The sequence below is a fragment of the Hypanus sabinus genome, chromosome 4 (assembly GCF_030144855.1).
Source record: "Hypanus sabinus isolate sHypSab1 chromosome 4, sHypSab1.hap1, whole genome shotgun sequence".
Classification (NCBI taxonomy): Eukaryota; Metazoa; Chordata; class Chondrichthyes; order Myliobatiformes; family Dasyatidae; genus Hypanus; species Hypanus sabinus.
In genome coordinates this window covers 31,590,014-31,607,150 of record NC_082709.1, presented here as the reverse complement: position 1 = coordinate 31,607,150, position 17,137 = coordinate 31,590,014, and the positions used below count along the sequence as shown (strand labels likewise).

Genomic DNA, 17,137 nt, shown 5'->3' with positions numbered 1-17,137 from the left:
TGGAAAGTTTTCTGAGAGACCGTATAAGTGAGTATTTGGATAGACATAGATTGATTAGGGATAGTCAACATGGCCTTGTGCACAGTAGGTCATGTCTAACCAACCTTATACAGTTTTTTGAGGATGTTACCTGGAAAGTTCATGAAGACATGGCAGTGGATGTTGTCTATATGGACTTCAGCAAGGCATTTGGCAAGGTCCCACATGGGAGGTTGGTCAAGAAGGTTCAGTCACTTGGCATTCAAGATAAATTGGATTAGACATTGGCATTGCAGGAGAAGCCAGGGGGTGGTCATAGATGATTCCCTCTCTGACTGGAGGCCTGTGACTAGTGGAGTGCCGCAGGTATCGGTGTTCGGTCTGTTGTTGTGTCTCATCAATACCAATAATCTGGATGATAATGTAGCTAGCTGGATCAGCAAATTTGTGGATGACAACAAGATTAGGGTGTAGTGGACTGCAAGGAAGACTATCAAAACTTGCAATGGGATCTGGACCAGCTGAAAAAAATGGGCTGAAAAATGGCAGATGGAATTTAATGCAGACAAGTGTGAGGAGTTGCACTTTGGGAGGACCAACCTCGATAGTTCTTACACAGTGAGTGGTCGGGCACTGAGGAGTGTGGTAGAGCAAAGGGACCTGGGAATACAGGTTCATAATTTATTGGAAGTGACTTCACAGCTAGATAGGGTCATAAAAAGAGCTTTTGGTACATTGCCTTAATAGATGCAAGTAGGTACTGAATGCTGGAGATGGGATGATATGACGACATATAAAATGTCGGTGAGGCCGAATTTGGAGTATTCTGGACTACATTAACAATTGTATTGGTACTGCTTCATGTGCCCATGCTGAGCTCATTGACTTCATCAACTTTGCCTCCAACTTCCACCCTGCCCTCAACTTTACTACTTCTTCCATTTTTGACACTTTCCTTCCCTTTCTCGATCTCTCTGTCTCTATCTCTGGAGACTGTCTATCACCTGATATCTTTTCTAACCCCACTAATTCTCACAGCTACCTGGACTACACCTCTTCCCACCCTGTCACTTGTAAAGGTGCCACCCTTCTTTTCGTTCCTCCATCTCTGCTACATCTGCTCTCAGGATGAGGCTTTTTATTCCAGAACTAATGAGATGTCTCCTTCAAAGAAAGGAGCTTTTTTCCTCTATCATCAATACTGCCCTTACCCGCATCTCTTCCATTCCACACACATCTGCCCTCATCCCATCCCATCCTCCCGCTGTCACTCCAGGAATACGGTTCCTCTTCTCACCTACCACTTCACTAGCATCTGAGGTCAGCACGTAATTCTCCATAACTTCCTCCATCTCCACCACCAAGCCCATCTTCCTCCCCCACAACTTTTCATTTCTGCAGGATTCATTCCCTACATGATTCCTTTATCCATTCGTCCCTTCCGACTTATCTCCCTCCTGGTGCTTATCCTTGCAAGCGGAACAGTGCCACACCTGCCCCTACACCTCCTCTCTCACTACCATTCAGGGCCTATTCTAACATGTCAGTTCATGGGCCTCCTCTAATATTGCGATGGGGCCACACTCATGCTGGAGGAGCAACACCTTATATTCTGTCTGACGTGAATGGCATGAACATTGATTTGTCGAACTTTCAATAATTCCCTCCCCCCCACCCCCGTTCACCAATCACCATTCCTGTTTCCTTCTGTCATCTTATCTCCTTACCTGTCCATCACCTCCCTCTGGTGCTCCTCCTCCTTCCCTTTCTTCCAAGGTCTTCTACCCTCTCCTATCTGATTCCTGCTCCTCCAGCCCTTTATCTCTTTCACCAATTAACTTCCCAGCTCTTTACTTCACTCCCTCCCCCTCTCCCAGTTTCAACTATCACCTTATACTTCTTCCCCCTCTCCCCCCCCCCCATCTTCTTATTCTTCTTTTTTTCCACTCCTGATGAAGGGTCTCAGCCTGAAACATTGACTGTTTACTCTTTTCCATTAATGATGCCTGGCCTGCTGAGTTTCTCCAGTAGTTTGTGTGTGTGTTGCCTTAAAGAATTGTGTGCAGCTTTGGTCATGTGCCTTCAGGAAAGATGTAAATAAGATTGAAAGAGAGCAGAGAAAATTTACAGGGATATTCCTGGGACTGGAGGCCCTGAGTTATAAGGAAAGATTAAATAGGTTAGAACTTTAGTCCTTAGATTGAGGGAAGATTTGATGAGGGATACAAAATTATGAGGGGTACAACTGCAAGCAGGCTTTTTCCACTGGCTTTGGGAGAGACCAACTAGAGGACATAGGTTAAGGGTGAAAGGTGAGGTGAAATATTTAAGTAGATTGTAAACGGAAATCTCTTCACTCATAGGGTGGTGAAGAGTGTGGAATGAGTTGCTAGTACAAGTGGTGGATGCAGTTTTGATTTCAACATTTAAGAGGAGTTTGGATAGGCATTTGGATGGGAGGGGTACAGAGGGCTATGGTGTGGCTGCAGGTCAATATGACAAGGCAGTTTAAATGGTTCAGCACGGACTAGATGGGCCTCTTTCTGGCTGTAGTTTTCTATGACTCTTAGCCAATAACAATTTTTCAAAGAACAAGTTTTCCCATATATCTTGACCAATATCTATCCTCCAGTTGCAATATGTAAAACAGATTTTTCACTTTTATTTTACTCTACTGCTATTTGTGCCGTATAAAAACAAAAAATTCTGGAAGCACTCAGTATGTCTGGCTGCATCTGTGGAAGTAAACCAAAGTTTCAGATCAAAGATTATTGCCAGAACTGGAACAGAGGGAGAAATCTGTTCCAGTTACAAAGAAGGTGGAGAGAGGGATGGATTGGACAAAGGGCTTAACTTTGAATGGGTGAGACTATACTAATGAATGGTAGAGCCTTCAAGTATATCGAGAAACTGCAAGTCCTAGGATCCATAAGGTGGCATCAGAAGTAGATAAAATGGGGTATAGAATATCAGAGCAGGGAGGATTTATACAACTTTATGTAACATTGATTGAATACAGATAGAGTCCTGTGTGCACTTTTATTCTGTTCTGGCACTGGTGAACTGAAATACCCTTTCTGTGCTGTATGACTCCATAATCATGGCTGCCATGAGGAAAAATTAGTGATCTTTCAGTCAAATTGATTAGTAGGGAGGCTATAAAATGATAATATGAACAAAGAAGCATAATTGTTGCACATAATACTAAGGTAGGTATAGTAAGTAATACTAAGTAGATGATACTAAGGTAGGTGGTATTGTGGATAATGAAGTAGGTTTTCAAAGCTTGCAGAGAGATTTAGGCCAGTTAGAAGAGTGGGCTGAACAAAAGCAGATGGAGTTTAATGTTGATAAGTGTGAGGTGCTACATTTTGGTAGGAATAATTCAAATAGGACATACATGGTATTGGTAGGGCATTGAAGAATGCAGCAGAACAGAGTGATCTAGGAATAATGGTGCATAATTCCCTGAAGGTGGAATCTCATGTGGATAGGGTGATGAAGAAAGCTTTTGGTATGCTAGCCTTTATAAATCAGAGCATTGAGTATAGGAGTTGGGATGTAATGTTAAAATTGTACAAGGCATTGGTAAGGCCAAATTTGGAGTATTGTGTACAGTTCTGGTCACCGAATTATAGGAAAGATATCAACAAAATAGAGAGAGTACAGAGAAGATGTACTAGAATGCTACCTGGGTTTCAGCACCTAAGTTACAGGGAAAAGTTGAACAGGTTAGTCTTTATTCTTTGGCGTGTAAAAGGTTGAGAGGGGACTTTATAGAGGTATTTAAAATAATGAGGGGGATAGATAGAGTTGACATGGACAGGCTTTTTCCATTGAGAGTAGGGGAGATTCAAACAGGAGGACATGAGTTGAGAGTTAGGCGGCAAAAGTTTAAGGGTAACACAAGGGGGAATTTCCTTACTCAGAGAGTGGCAGCTGTGTGGAATGGCCTTCCAGTAGAAGTGGTAGAGGCAGGTTCGGTATTGTCATTTAAAGTAAAATTGGATAGGTATATGGACAGGAAAGGAATGGAGGGTTATGGGCTGAGTGCGGGCCAGTGGGACTAGATGAGAGTAAGCGTTTGGCACGGACTAGAAGGGCCGAGATGGCCTGTTTCCGTGCTGTAATTGTTATATGGTTATAACAGTGTTATGAGACATGCCCAACAAGCCAGGCTCTACTAATGCAGAAAATAAATTGTGTTGATTTGAGAGGTAATGACTTAGAGCAGAAACAACCAGCCTTGGTACAAGGAGAGAAAGCAAGTTACAAGAAGTTGGGGAATTTGTTATCAGGTCGAATTGGGTCCAACCAGGACTGCATTGAAAGTACTGAATTAGCAGGACGTTGGACATTCTCAAAACAACTTGAAGGTGGTTTATAAACACAATTCTTTTTTTCTTTTGTTCTTTCTTCTGGAGCCAACTATACAATAGATTGTGCAATAAATAGCTGATGAATTCTTTCCCTATCATCTCTTGGCTCTAGTTGTTGTGACACAGTAGCACAACTAGTAAGTAGAGTTATTGACTCACAGAGATACAGATCCAATCCTGACCTTCAACACTGCCTACGTGGATTTTGTATGTTCTCCATCATTCCTCTTCTTTGTCCCAGTTTTCTCCCATGTGTGGGCTCGTAGGTTAGATTGTCTCTGTAAAATGCTCCTGGTGTGTTGGTGAGTGGTTGAATTTGGGGGGGTGGAGTGGGAAGGTGATGGAAGTGTAGGGAGAATAAAGCATTAAAATGGGATAAATGTAGAATTTGTGTAAATGGGAGGCTAATGTCAATGTGGGCTCGGTGTGCCAAAGGTCCTGTTTCCAAGCCGTATCTATGGCTCTATTTTCTTTGGAAGGAATCACAACTACCACTGTTCTATTTCCAATGTCTGTCAGCTCCACCTGTTGCAGCTCCTAAAATATAGGTCATAAAAGATATCTGAGAACTTCAGACATGCTCCTTTATGACTGAAGCACATAGAGCCCAGAGGGCAGGTCCACACATAAAATAGATCCATATAGATCATACAGGAGGAAATCTGCAGATGCTGGAAATTCAAACACACACAAAATGCTGGGGGAGCACAGCAGGCCAGGCAGCATCTATAAGGAGAAGCGCTGTCAACATTTTGGGCCGAGACCCTTCGTCAGGACTAACTGAAAGGAAAGATGGTAAGAGATTTGAAAGTAGTGGGGGGAGGGGGAGATGCGAAATGATAGGAGAAGACTGGAGGGGGTGGGATGAAGCTAAGAGGTGGAAAGGTGATTGGCGAAAGTGATACTGAGCTGGAGAAGGGAAAGGATCATGGGACGGGAGGCCTCGGGAGAAAGAAAAGTGGAGGGGGGGGGAGCACCAGAGGGAGATGGAGAACAGGCAAACAACTAAGTATGTCAGGGATGGGGTAAGAAGGGGAGGAGGAGCATTAATGGAAGTTAGAGAAGTCAATGTTCATGCCATCAGGTTGGAGGCTACCTTGCTAGTATATAAGGTGTTGTTCCTCCAACCTGAGTGTGGCTTCATCTTGACAGTAGAGGAGGCCATGGATAGACATATCAGAATGGGAATGGGACGTGGAATTAAAATGTGTGGCCACTGGGAGATCCTGCTTTCTCTGGCGGTCCGAGCGTAGGTGTTCAGCGAAACGGTCTTGCAGTCTGCGTCGGGTCTCACCAATATATAAAAGGCCACACCGGGAGCACCGGACGCAGTATACCACACCAGCTGACTCACAGGTGAAGTGTCACCTCACCTGGAAGGACTGTCTGGGGCCCTGAATGGTGGTGAAGGAGGAAGTGTAAGGGCAGGTGTAGCACTTGGTATGCTGGCCTTTATAAATCAGAACATTGAGTATAGAAGTTGGGATGTAATGCTAAAATTGTATGTAAAATTGTACAAGGCATTGGTAAGGCCGAATTTGGAGTATTGTGTACAGTTCTGGTGTAGGTGTGTCTTGGGATGTAATTCTAAAATTGTATGTAAAATTGTACAAGGCATTGGTAAGGCCGAATTTGGAGTATTGTGTACAGTTCTGGTGTAGGTGTGTCTTGCTGCACCTGCCCTTACTCTTCCTCCCTCACCACCATTCAGGGCCCCAGACAGTCCTTCCAGGTGAGGTGACACTTCACCTGTGAGTCGGCTGGTGTGGTATACTGTGTCCCGTGCTCCTGGTGTGGCCTTTTATATATTGGTGAGACCCGACGCAGACTGGGAGACCGTTTCGCTGAACACCTACGCTCGGTCCGCCAGAGAAAGCAGGATCTCCCAATGGCCACACATTTTAATTCCACGTCCCATTCCCATTCCGATATGTCTATCCATGGCCTCCTCTACTGTCAAAATGAATCCAAACTCAGGTTGGAGGAACAACACCTTGTATACCGGCTGGGTAGCCTCCAACCTGATGGTATGAACATTGACTTCTCTAACTTCCGTTAATGTCCCTCCTCCCCTTCTTACCCCCATCCCTGATATATTTAATTGTTTGTTTTTTTTCTCTCTCTCTCTCTGCCCATCACTCTGCCTGTTCTCCATCTCCCTCTGGTGCTTCCCCCCCCCCCACCTTTCTTTCTCCCAAGGCCTCCCGTCCCATGGTCCTTTCCCTTCTCCAGCTCTGTATCACTTTCACCAATCACCTTTCCAGCTCTTAGCTTCATCCCACCCCCTCCGGTCTTCTATCATTTCACATTTCCCCCTCCCCCTACTACTTTCAGATCTCTTACTATCTTTCCTTTCAGTTAGTCCTGACGAAAGGTCTCGGCCTGAAACATTGACGGTGCTTCTCCTTATAGATGCTGCCTGGCCTGTTGTGTTTCACCAGCATTTTGTGCGTGTTGTCCATATAGATCATCAATACTTGCTATCCCTGCATTGTATGTGACCTTGACCAAAGATAAGCCTTGAGTCTTTTCCCTGCCCGCTTTCTGCTATTTCCTTGGTTCTCTTGTGCTTGGGGAACAGTAACCCAGGAACCAGGTTAGATCCAAGGCAAACTCCTAGGTCCAGTCAGATTTAGGTCAATATCCAGTTCAAGATGCAGGTGTCCTGTACCAGTGGGTTAAGGTTTCTCAAGGTGTAGTTGGGGTACTGCACTGGTGTCTCAGCTTTGTTACTGTGCAAGATTCTTAAGATGCTATGGTACTAGGCACAAATCTGTGACCATGTAACTCGACAATATAACAGATCTATCACCCTGTAATTGTACTGCACAGGCTTCTACATGGCACTACTTACAATTTCAAGTTCCTCACCTACCACTGCCTTCCTTCCAGATTTTATTCTTGTTCGTGAAAGGGGTCTGTGAAGTAATGATTATTAAGGGCAAGCCGTAGAAAACGCGTCCAGCTTACTGACTTTAGAGAGTGGGAGATGACTCTCAGAAAGCGAAAGGTCGCCTTAAAGAAAAAGGACGGGGGAATTGTTCCCTTCTCTTGAATGGCCCTCAGAAGTGGTTTTGGATGGGAAAACTCTCTCCCTAACACAGAGTTGAAGGCACTTGCAATTAGAGGGAAGCTGAAGTGAAAGCGGGGAATCCGCACCTCGATGCTATTGGCGGCTTGGCGTGAACGCGGAAGTTGCCAGGCGCGGAACGTGAGGTGGCGTTGCCGAATGACGGCGCTTGCTCCCTCGTGCCGGGCCTGAAGGCGGGAGCCGGGGCGCTGCGCTTCACTCCTCCCGCCTGAGGGGGGTGCGCGCTCCGGCTGGGCAGAGCTGCACCGGCGTGCGCGGCGCATCCTCCCTGTGTCTCGCTGCACTGTGACCCCACCATATGGCGAAGTGAAAGTTACGGCTCTAAGGTGGTAAAGTTTCGTTGTTCGGAAGCGCAGCAGCGTGCGGTGCACGAAGCGGGGGCCGCCGCCTTGCTCCCAGAAATGGCCAGGCGGTGAGTTGTCTTCTCTTCCGCCTGCTTTCGGGCGAGCGCAGGCCGCGATGCCTGGAACTGTCGGTGACTAAGAACCCGGCCAGGGAGTGCCAGGGCTCGGCAGCGGACGCGGAGGCGCGGCAGGCTGAGGTTGGGGCCCAAGTGTTGCGTATTTGTGCGGTCGGCCGAGCCGGGTTGGACTGACTTGGGCTCGATCGTGTTAAGTTACCGTCGTTCAGGAGTTGGAGCAAGGTTGGGAGAAAGCAGGATTGCTGGCAGTGTGATGGTGGCGGCGAGTGGGTCCTTCACTCCACCCCTAAGATAGGAGCTTGTGTCCTGACATAACTGCTAATTTCAAACTTGGAACTGGGTTTCCAACTATAGTTTAAAACTCTGTGCCAAATTGCTCTTCACTTGGTGGAAAACAGCTTTTTTTTTGTCAATTTCTTCTGCGTACTATTTACTGGTTATTACTTGTTTTGTGCTGTATTGTACTTAATTTTAAATATAAATGTTAAAATGTAAACATTTTATTGTAGAATGTGAAATGCTATGAATGCGATCAGGTCGACTTTTGGTAAAGCAAAATTATGTTGGATATTTAGTCCTGAATTTGGTAAAATAATTTGTATTTGGCCTCAAACTGTCAAAATTGAGTCCTTTAGGTAGTTTGTAGCAAATATGAATTTGGTGACCTTTGAAATGCAAGTTATTTTATTGGGAAACTAATATCATACGTTAAATATGACGATACAAGGTGCTGACAGACATACATTTACTTCAGTATACTTATTTAAAATTATTCATATGCATTTATGAACAAAATAGGCTATATCATCTAGATTGGCAGATATGGCCAATGAACAACCAAGCTCCAGACTTGTTTCTGAATTATTTGATCTTATTTGGAAAATAAGTAAAGTCATTTTGTTTCAGCAGTTAGCACTTGGTAAGTGGGAACCATCACAAACATTTAATGAATTAAAAAGAACACATTAATGCTGTTACATAGTCACTTTCGGACTATATTTGACTCTCTCTTTGTGGCTTGGTCAGTTTGTTTGAAAGTACCTGACAAAATAAGAACATGAAGAATAGGGTGAGAGAGGTGTCTGGGCCTGAAATGTCGACTGTACTTTTTTTGCCCTATAGATGCTGCCTGGCCTGCTGAGTTTCTCCAGCATTTTGTGTGTGTTACATGAAGGATAGGAATAGGAGTAGAGTAGTAGCAGCAATTCAGTAAGGTTACAGGGATTTTGTTTTCTATTGAAGGCACCAAATATGTTATTCCTGTCTATCTATACAATGGGAGAAATTTATTATTGGAAGTAGAGCTTATCAAAAAAGCTTAATGTCAGCAAATGTAATTCAGATACAATTTTTTTGAAAATGCAGGTTCCCTATTATGTATCAGTGCTTGGAATATCGCAAAACTTTAACAATCAGCATATAATTTCTTCTGTCGTCATATCTACAACCATTTTGTTTTGCAACTAGGAAATGACCAGATTTGTTTTTTTAATGCAAAATGTTGTTCATGCTTAAATGCCATTGTAATGGTATTATTCTTGTCCTCTGTAGATCATGGTTCCATCCAATTTTTTTCCATGCACTGTGCTGGGCGTACAAATGTTCTGAGGAGTATCACTTTTTGTATTGCATTGGACTGATGTTCCCCCTCTAGAGTGTTATTGCAAGGTCATGAGAATTCACCCATTTTCTTGCTCAGTATTTATTTTGGATGAAAGCCTTCTTAGTTGTAGGAACTTCTTGTGTTCAAATTGTCCAGAGACAATTTTCTGCAAACGTCATTTTCATTTTCTGGCGATAAAGAATATTAGAACATAATAATATAAAAAGCTTGTCCATTGTTTTTGCGATTACCTCATGGGGTTTTCCAGTTTCAGATGAAATCCAAGCCACTCACATTTGAGTGTTCTCATTTTGTTCTAAGCATCTTAACTTTAAACTGAAAATGTCAAACCTCTTTAACTTAATTTCAACTTTTCCATCTCTTCAATTAAAATTATAAATACTTGTGTAAAATGATTTAAGCTTAAATTAGAGTGGAATCCAGTATCATGCAAGACGCAATAAATTCCGTGGATAAAGGATGAAGGAGGATAATAAACTGATTTATTATCTCATGATAGTTTACCCCTCATAATTTTTTCTTTATAAGATAGCACCTCATTCTGCATTCTAGTAAATAAAGTAAAACCAATTTGACCGTTCCATATAACTCAGGTTCTCAAGTCCCAGCAACATCCTTGTAAGTTTCTTATGTGCTCTTTCAAGCTTTTCAACACCTTTCCTGTATGAATTGCATTTAGTACTCCATATTCGCCTTCAGCAACATTTTATACAACTTCAACATAACACCCCAACTTCTGTACTCAGTTCTTGATTTATGAAGCCCAATGTGCCAAGAGCTTTCTTCACAACCCTATCTACTTGTAACACTTTTAAGGAACTATAGATCTGTGGAAAATGTACCAGATTCAGGAATGGTTCCAGAGGAAAATCACAAATCTTACTCCACACTTTGAGAAGGAGGGGAGGCAAAAGAATGGACATGAGAGGGCAGTTAGTTTGACTTCAGTGGTTGGTAAGATGTTGGGAGTCCACTATTAAAGATGAGGTTTAGGTAAATTTTGAGGCACATGATAAAAAAAAGCCTAAGTGAGTGTGATTTTGAGAAGGTGCCACACAAGGCTGCATGACAAGATAAGATACTAGCATCGATAGATTGGTTTACTGTCAGGAGACAGAACAGGAATAAAGGGATCCTTTTATTGTTGGCTCGTGGTGTTCCACAGGGGTCAGTATTGGGAACACTTTTCATGTTTTATATCAATGATATTTGGATGATGGAATTGATGGCTTTGTGGTAAAGTTTGTGGATAAGTGGGTGGGAGGCAGGTAGTGTTGAGGAAGTAGTGAGTCTGCAGGAGGACATAGATTAGAAGAATGGGTGAAGAAGTGGCAGATAAATATAGTGTGGTGAGGTTTGATAGAAGGAATAAAGGCATGTACCATTTTTTAAACGGAGAAAATTCAGAAATTAGAGGTGCAAAGGGACTTGGTAGTCCTCGTGCAGGATTCCCTAAAGTTAACTTGCAGGTTGAGACATTGGTAAGGAAGGCAAAGCAATGTTAACTTTGATTTCAAGAGGGCTAGAATATAAAAGCAAGGATATAATGCTGATACTTCATAAAGCAATGGTCAGACCTCATTTGGAGTATTGTGAGCAGTTTTATGCTTTTTATCTAAAAAAAAAAGATGTTGGCATTGGAGAGAGTCCAGAGGAGGTTCACAAGAATTATCATGAGAATGAAAGGGTTAATATGGTTAACCCTTCAATAGATTCTGGTAAGACGGCAGCATGTACGGTCACAGCAGACTCTCTGGGTCCAACCAAAGGTAGAATTGTTTGTTGTTTATGTCTATTTTATTATAGCAAGACCCTGCTGCATTTTAAGAACTTGAATCTGCATACCATATTGTTAACTGGACTTGTCGCATACTGTTGTTGGGTGGAGACAGTTCTACAAACAGTGTAAATGATTGTCTTGGACATTTTTGTTGTAATTGCAAGACCCTGTTGGACATTGGTAATGTAGAATACAGCAAGTCCGGTTCACTGGGCAGCCATGTTGCCTTGGTTGTTCCATAGACTTGGACTTAATGTCACATGTGCAGCCACCCAGGAGAGAGGACACAGGCAGAATGAGAGAGAGCAGTGCGCTGTGGGTGCACCGTAATTTACTGGGTTGGGGGTTCTGCCCTCCAGTATTCGGTCACTGGAAGACAAGCTGGACCAGAACAAAACCCCATGCACTATCAATCTACTGCCCGTGCCACTACAGGCCATTTTTTGTGTGTGTATGTTTTTCTGCTATTGTAGTTATATGTGCTGTTGGTTTGCACTTGGCCTTGGAGCAACGCTGTTTTCTTTGGCTGTATTCATGTATGATTGAATGACAATTGAGCTTGTGTGAGGAGTGTTTGATTGCTCTGGGCCTGTACTCACTGGGATTTAGAAGAATGAGGGATCGCGTTGAAGTCTTCTGAACATTAAAAGGCCTAGATAGAGTGGATATAGAGATATTGTTCCCTACTGTGGGGAAGTCTAGAACCAGAGCGCACAGCATCAGAGTACAAGGACGTCTCTTTAGAACAGAGATGACAAGAAATTTCTTTCGCCAGAGTGGCAAATCTTTGGAATTTATTACCACAGATGGCCAAGTCATTGGGTATATTTAAAGCAGAGGTTGATAGGTTCTTGATGAGATTTGGGGGAGAAGGCAGGAGAATGGGGTTAAGGGGATAATAAATCAGCCATGATGGAACGGCGGAACAGACACAATAGGCTAAATGGCCTAATGCTGCTCCTCTGTGTTAAGATCTTATGGGTGTATTGTTAATATCGATGACAAACAACGGATTGAGCACCAATCCTTGCTGCACGCCATTAGTCACAGATCTCCAGTCAGAGAGACAGTCATCTCCTACCAACCTGGCTGCTTTTGCTGAGCCAATGTTGAAACCAATTTCCTACTACATCCTGAATGAATCTTCTTGACCATCCTCCCACATGGGTCTTTGTCAAAGGCCTCACTAAAGTCTGTATGTACAAAGTCCACTTCCTATCCTCCTTCAGCTTTCATGGTAATTTCTTAAAACTGTGTGAGATTGATAAGACACAACCTGCCATGTACAAAGCCATGTTGTCTATTTCTAATCAGGCCCTGTATATCCAAATGCTTTTAAATCCTGTCTCTTAGAATACCTTCCACTACTGATGTTAGCTCAGGGTGGAACAACAAGAGCTATGGCACCTCACTTGCGGTAAAGGACATTTTAAATATCTCGGCCAGGACCCTGCCATTTCTGCACTAGCCTCCCATAAGGTCTGAGGAGACAACTTGTCTCACACTGGAGATTCATCCACCCTAATTTTGCCTCAAGGCAGCAGGCACCTCCCTTTCTGTAATCTGGATATGGTCAATTACTTCACTGTTGTTTTGCCTCAATCCTGTAGACTGTGTACATCTCCTGAGCAAATGCAGATGCAAAAAATCCATTTACGATCTCACCGATCTCTTTCAGCTATTAGAATTAATGTTTTATATGGATATAATGATGCAGTAAAAGATGTGGTTAGAGAAAAAAATAGGGCTATGTTGTGGTGAAGATTAACCAGATGGGAAAACAAGCATCAGGGAATTGGGACTTGAAAGCACTGAGATATGTTGAGTGTTGGAGTATTAGAGAGGGACACTAGTGAGGTCAATGCAGATAGTGTGTTGGGCTGATGGGGGTGGTGGGTGTTCTGATTTAATTAGTTATTTCATTTTGGGGAGGGGTGTCTGGAAGGATTTGTGGAACCAAACTTTCCACACTAAGAATTCTTTAGGTTATGTACTCAACTCTGAGCTGTGATAACTATTGAGCACATTAAGGGTGCTTACAGCATCATATCGAAATAGCAAGATGATATGGATATCTTGTTGAAGTTGCTCACAGTGCAGTGTTGGAAAAACCCTTAAAAATAAAACCCTTATAAAAATTCTAACATGACCAAAATCCATCAAGTTGCATCCATCTGTTCTAGGGTATGTTTTTTTTTCATTTGACCTGGAATTAGGCTGAAGGTTATTTAGGTAGGCTTCATCTGTTTGGATTAAACACTTGGAATTTTGATTGAGGTTGGAGATAGCGAAGGCACTGGATTTAGAGAGGCTTTTTTTTTCACAGCTTCAGAACTAGGGGTTACTGATTAAAAATGTGGGCGTCAACCATTTTAAGACAGGTATTTTTACTCTCTGAAAACCCAGTTTTTTATATTAAAAAATGGATATTGGAAATAGAACCTTTGAATATTTTCAATGCTGAGGTGAGCATGGGTAGTGAGTGGTTACCATGGGTAGCTGGGAATGCAGAATTATGCTCAAAATGATATGAGCTGTGGTCTTATTAAATTGCAGAGCAGGTTTGAGGAGCCAAGTGGCCTATTACTCCTAACTCATACATGACAAAGCTGAAGGGAATGGTACTATTATGCAAATCTCTTCAGTGACTGAACCTGAAAACCTTTATTCAGTTTATCATAAGATATAGGAGCAGAATTGGGCCATTTGGCCCATCACATAATTAGAGGCATAAATAAAATCATTATCTTTTAATTGCTCCTCCACTGCCCACTTTATCTTTACCAACCAAGGCTCTTTTGCTCATCCTCTCAGTTTTTGTCTTTCCTTGAGATATGAGATCACTATTGACCTAAGGTTTATCTCTTTTAGAAGTCTCTGGGTTAGGTTGAGTTGTTAAACTGGGACTCTGGCTGCCCTCTTAGATAAGTGCACAAGATACCATTACAGCATTTCAATGAAGAGCAGGACAATTATCCGTAGAGTCCTGGGCAAATTTATCCCTCAATTTTCATCAGTAAAATAAATTATCTGGTCAATATTATGTTGCTTTTTTTTAGGTTGCTGTGTGTAAATTAACTGCCACTTTATCCTGAGCTTAGAGTAGTTGACTCTGTATTTCACTATCAGTGGAGTATTTTGAAGTCTTGATTGGGACGTGAAAAGATATATATAAATAATGTAATATCCATGTTCAAGAACTAGTTTTTCTTTTAGTTGACTATTATCAAATTTTGTTAGAGAAATTTTAAAGCACTTGGGGTATTTTGCTTTGTTAAGGTTTTAGTGACTACAAATTATCACTGTTGTATTGTGTCAAGCATATGTGCTGAAATTATGCAATGTGTTAGAGCTTTTAATGGCATTGTTAGTGAATAAAACCTTCAAGGTATATAAATTTTGGGAGTTCCTTGACAGTACTTGAAATTAATGTTTATAAACAAGTGTTCCAAGTACAAACAAGCCTTTCATTCTAGCAGGTTTATACTGATGGTGCTCCTTTAAGCTACTTCATTTAACTCCATTTGTTAGCTCTGTATTGCATTCTCATTCGTGAATTCATCTGGATTTTCTTTAAATGCACTACTAAAATCTGGAATGAGTTCTACCTTCTGAACACTGAGCATTATCAGGATCAGGTTTATTATCACCTCTGTATGTTGGGAAATTGTTTTGCGGCAGTGAAATGCAATACATTATTTTCAGTTTCAATAAGAAACAAAACAAAATTCTGCAAACAGAGAGCAAATTAAATAATGTACGTAGACTTTCCAGAAATCTGATGGAAGAGAGTTAGAAGCTGCTTCTAAAACATTGAGTGTGTCTTTAGGCTCTTGTACCTCCTTCCTGATGGTCGTGATGAGAAGAGGGCATGTCATGGATGATGAGGGTCCTTAATGATGGATACTGTCTTCTCGAGCAATACCTTTTGAAGATGTCCTCCATTGTGCGGAGTCTAGTGCCTATGTGGGAGCTGGCTGGGTTTGCAAATTTCTGCAGCTTTTTCTTATCTTGTGCAGTGGCCTCTCCAGACCAGACGGTGATGCACCAGTTAGAATGCTCTCCATGGTACATCTGCAGAAATTTGCAACAGTCTTTGATAACATTCAGAATCTCCTCAAACTTTTTATGGAATATAGCCGCTGATGTGCCTTCTTTGTAATTGCATCATCATGTTGGGCCTGGGATTAATCCTATGAGATGTTGATGCCCAGAAACCTGAATCTGCTCACGTTTTCTCTGCTGACTTCGCAATGAGGACTGGTGTGTGTTCCCCTTCCTGAACTCCACAATTAGTTCCTTGGTCATACTGACTTCAGTGCAAGATTGTGGTTGTGACACCATTCAACCAGCTGATATTTCACATTCCTGTATGCCACCATTTGAGATATATAGATGGCTTTTGAGCTGTGCCCAGTCATAGTCATGAATGTAAAGAGAGCAGAGCAGTGGACCAAGCAGGCATCCTCGAAGTGTACCTATTTTGGTTGTCTCTGAGATGTTGTTTTTGATCTGTATGGACTGTGGTCTCCAAATGAACAAGTCAAGGATCTAGTTGCAGAGGAGGCTACAGAGCATAGGTTTTGAAGCTTGTTGATTTGTACTGAGGGTACGTGTTGAACACTCAGTTGCAAGCAAAGAACTGCAGCCTGACATAGGTATTCAAGGCAGTGTAGAGAGCCAGTGAGTTTGCATTCTTTGCAGACCTACCATGATGGTAGCAGATTGCAGTGGGTGCTAGTCTTTGCTCAGGCAGGAGTTAATTCTAGACATGACCAACCTTTCAAGGCACAGCATCACAGTAGATATATGTGCTACCAGGAGATAGTTGTTAAAGTAGCTCAGTGCACTGCCAAGTAAATCATCTAGACCTGACAGCTTGTGAGGGTTCATCCTCTTGAAAAATGTTTTGACATCGGCCTCCGAGACGGATATTGCACTGTTGCCAGATGCTGCAGCAATTCTCACAGAACTGCCTTTCTCAAAAATTAATTGTCTGCTCTTTTACAATTTTAAAATATTTTGTCTTGCAGTTAAATTATTTTGACATTCTCAAATGCACATTGCGTCAGTTAGGTTAAGTATCATTGAACAGCATCATAAAAGCGTTTTAGTTTGAGAATAATTGAGTGAATTAAATCCTTCAAGAAAATAACGTTGGAGAATTTTTGTTGTTTTTTTTTGTTAGTGTCTGTTAATGGTTGTCCTTGATTTCGCAGCTCTTCAGAATGAGGTATCAACTTATGGCCTTTGTCACAATTTTCAATCTGGAAGGATGGGTTTTGAAACTCGGTGCCCTGCTATGTTTTATTGGCATGTACAGATGGAATGCTTTTTTTTGAGGATCCAAAGCATCAGCTTGAACAATAATTCCAAACCTTGAGTCGGCACTCCAATTTTGAACTCAAACCAAACAGTGGTTTTGGCTTTGCAGCTTGGATCTGCATGTTATCCTGGATCTACACCAAAATTCAAGAAACTTTTCTTGCATGGGAATTTTCTTCTAGGTTTTAACGTTGTGTGGGATTGTCAAGTTATAAATTCGAAGATGGGTTAAGTATGCAGTTTTCAAATGCGAGTGTTTTATGTTAATTGGTACACTGAGGTTAGTAGCTCTCAAAACAGAAAAGATTGACTATTAAACATCCTTTTCTCTGATACTGAATTAACAAAATATTTGGATGAAGAGCATGTTTTATGCAAGCTCCCTATTATTCTTTTTCACTTCAATTTTTCTTTTCGAGTTCACTTAAAAATGTTACACTTGTTCTGTAGTGAACATGGGTGATTAATTGTGTGGGCTTCACGGAAGCATAGCGATCTGAATCTTCCAGAGGCTGATAGGCTGTTTGGAGTCATTTGT

The 17,137-nt window shown here is 42.1% G+C and overlaps 1 protein-coding gene across 1 annotated transcript in view; it reads left to right on the top strand.

Moving 5' to 3' along the window:
• The first annotated feature begins 7,670 nt into the window (after nucleotides 1–7,670).
• Nucleotides 7,671–17,137, top strand: part of cwc22 (CWC22 spliceosome associated protein homolog) — a 96,440-nt gene continuing 86,973 nt past the window's right edge. The window contains exon 1 of the mRNA XM_059966785.1: nucleotides 7,671–7,861. Within this exon, the coding sequence (XP_059822768.1) occupies nucleotides 7,851–7,861 (11 nt within the window). The 5' untranslated portion in view covers nucleotides 7,671–7,850. The remainder of the gene's footprint in view (nucleotides 7,862–17,137) is intronic.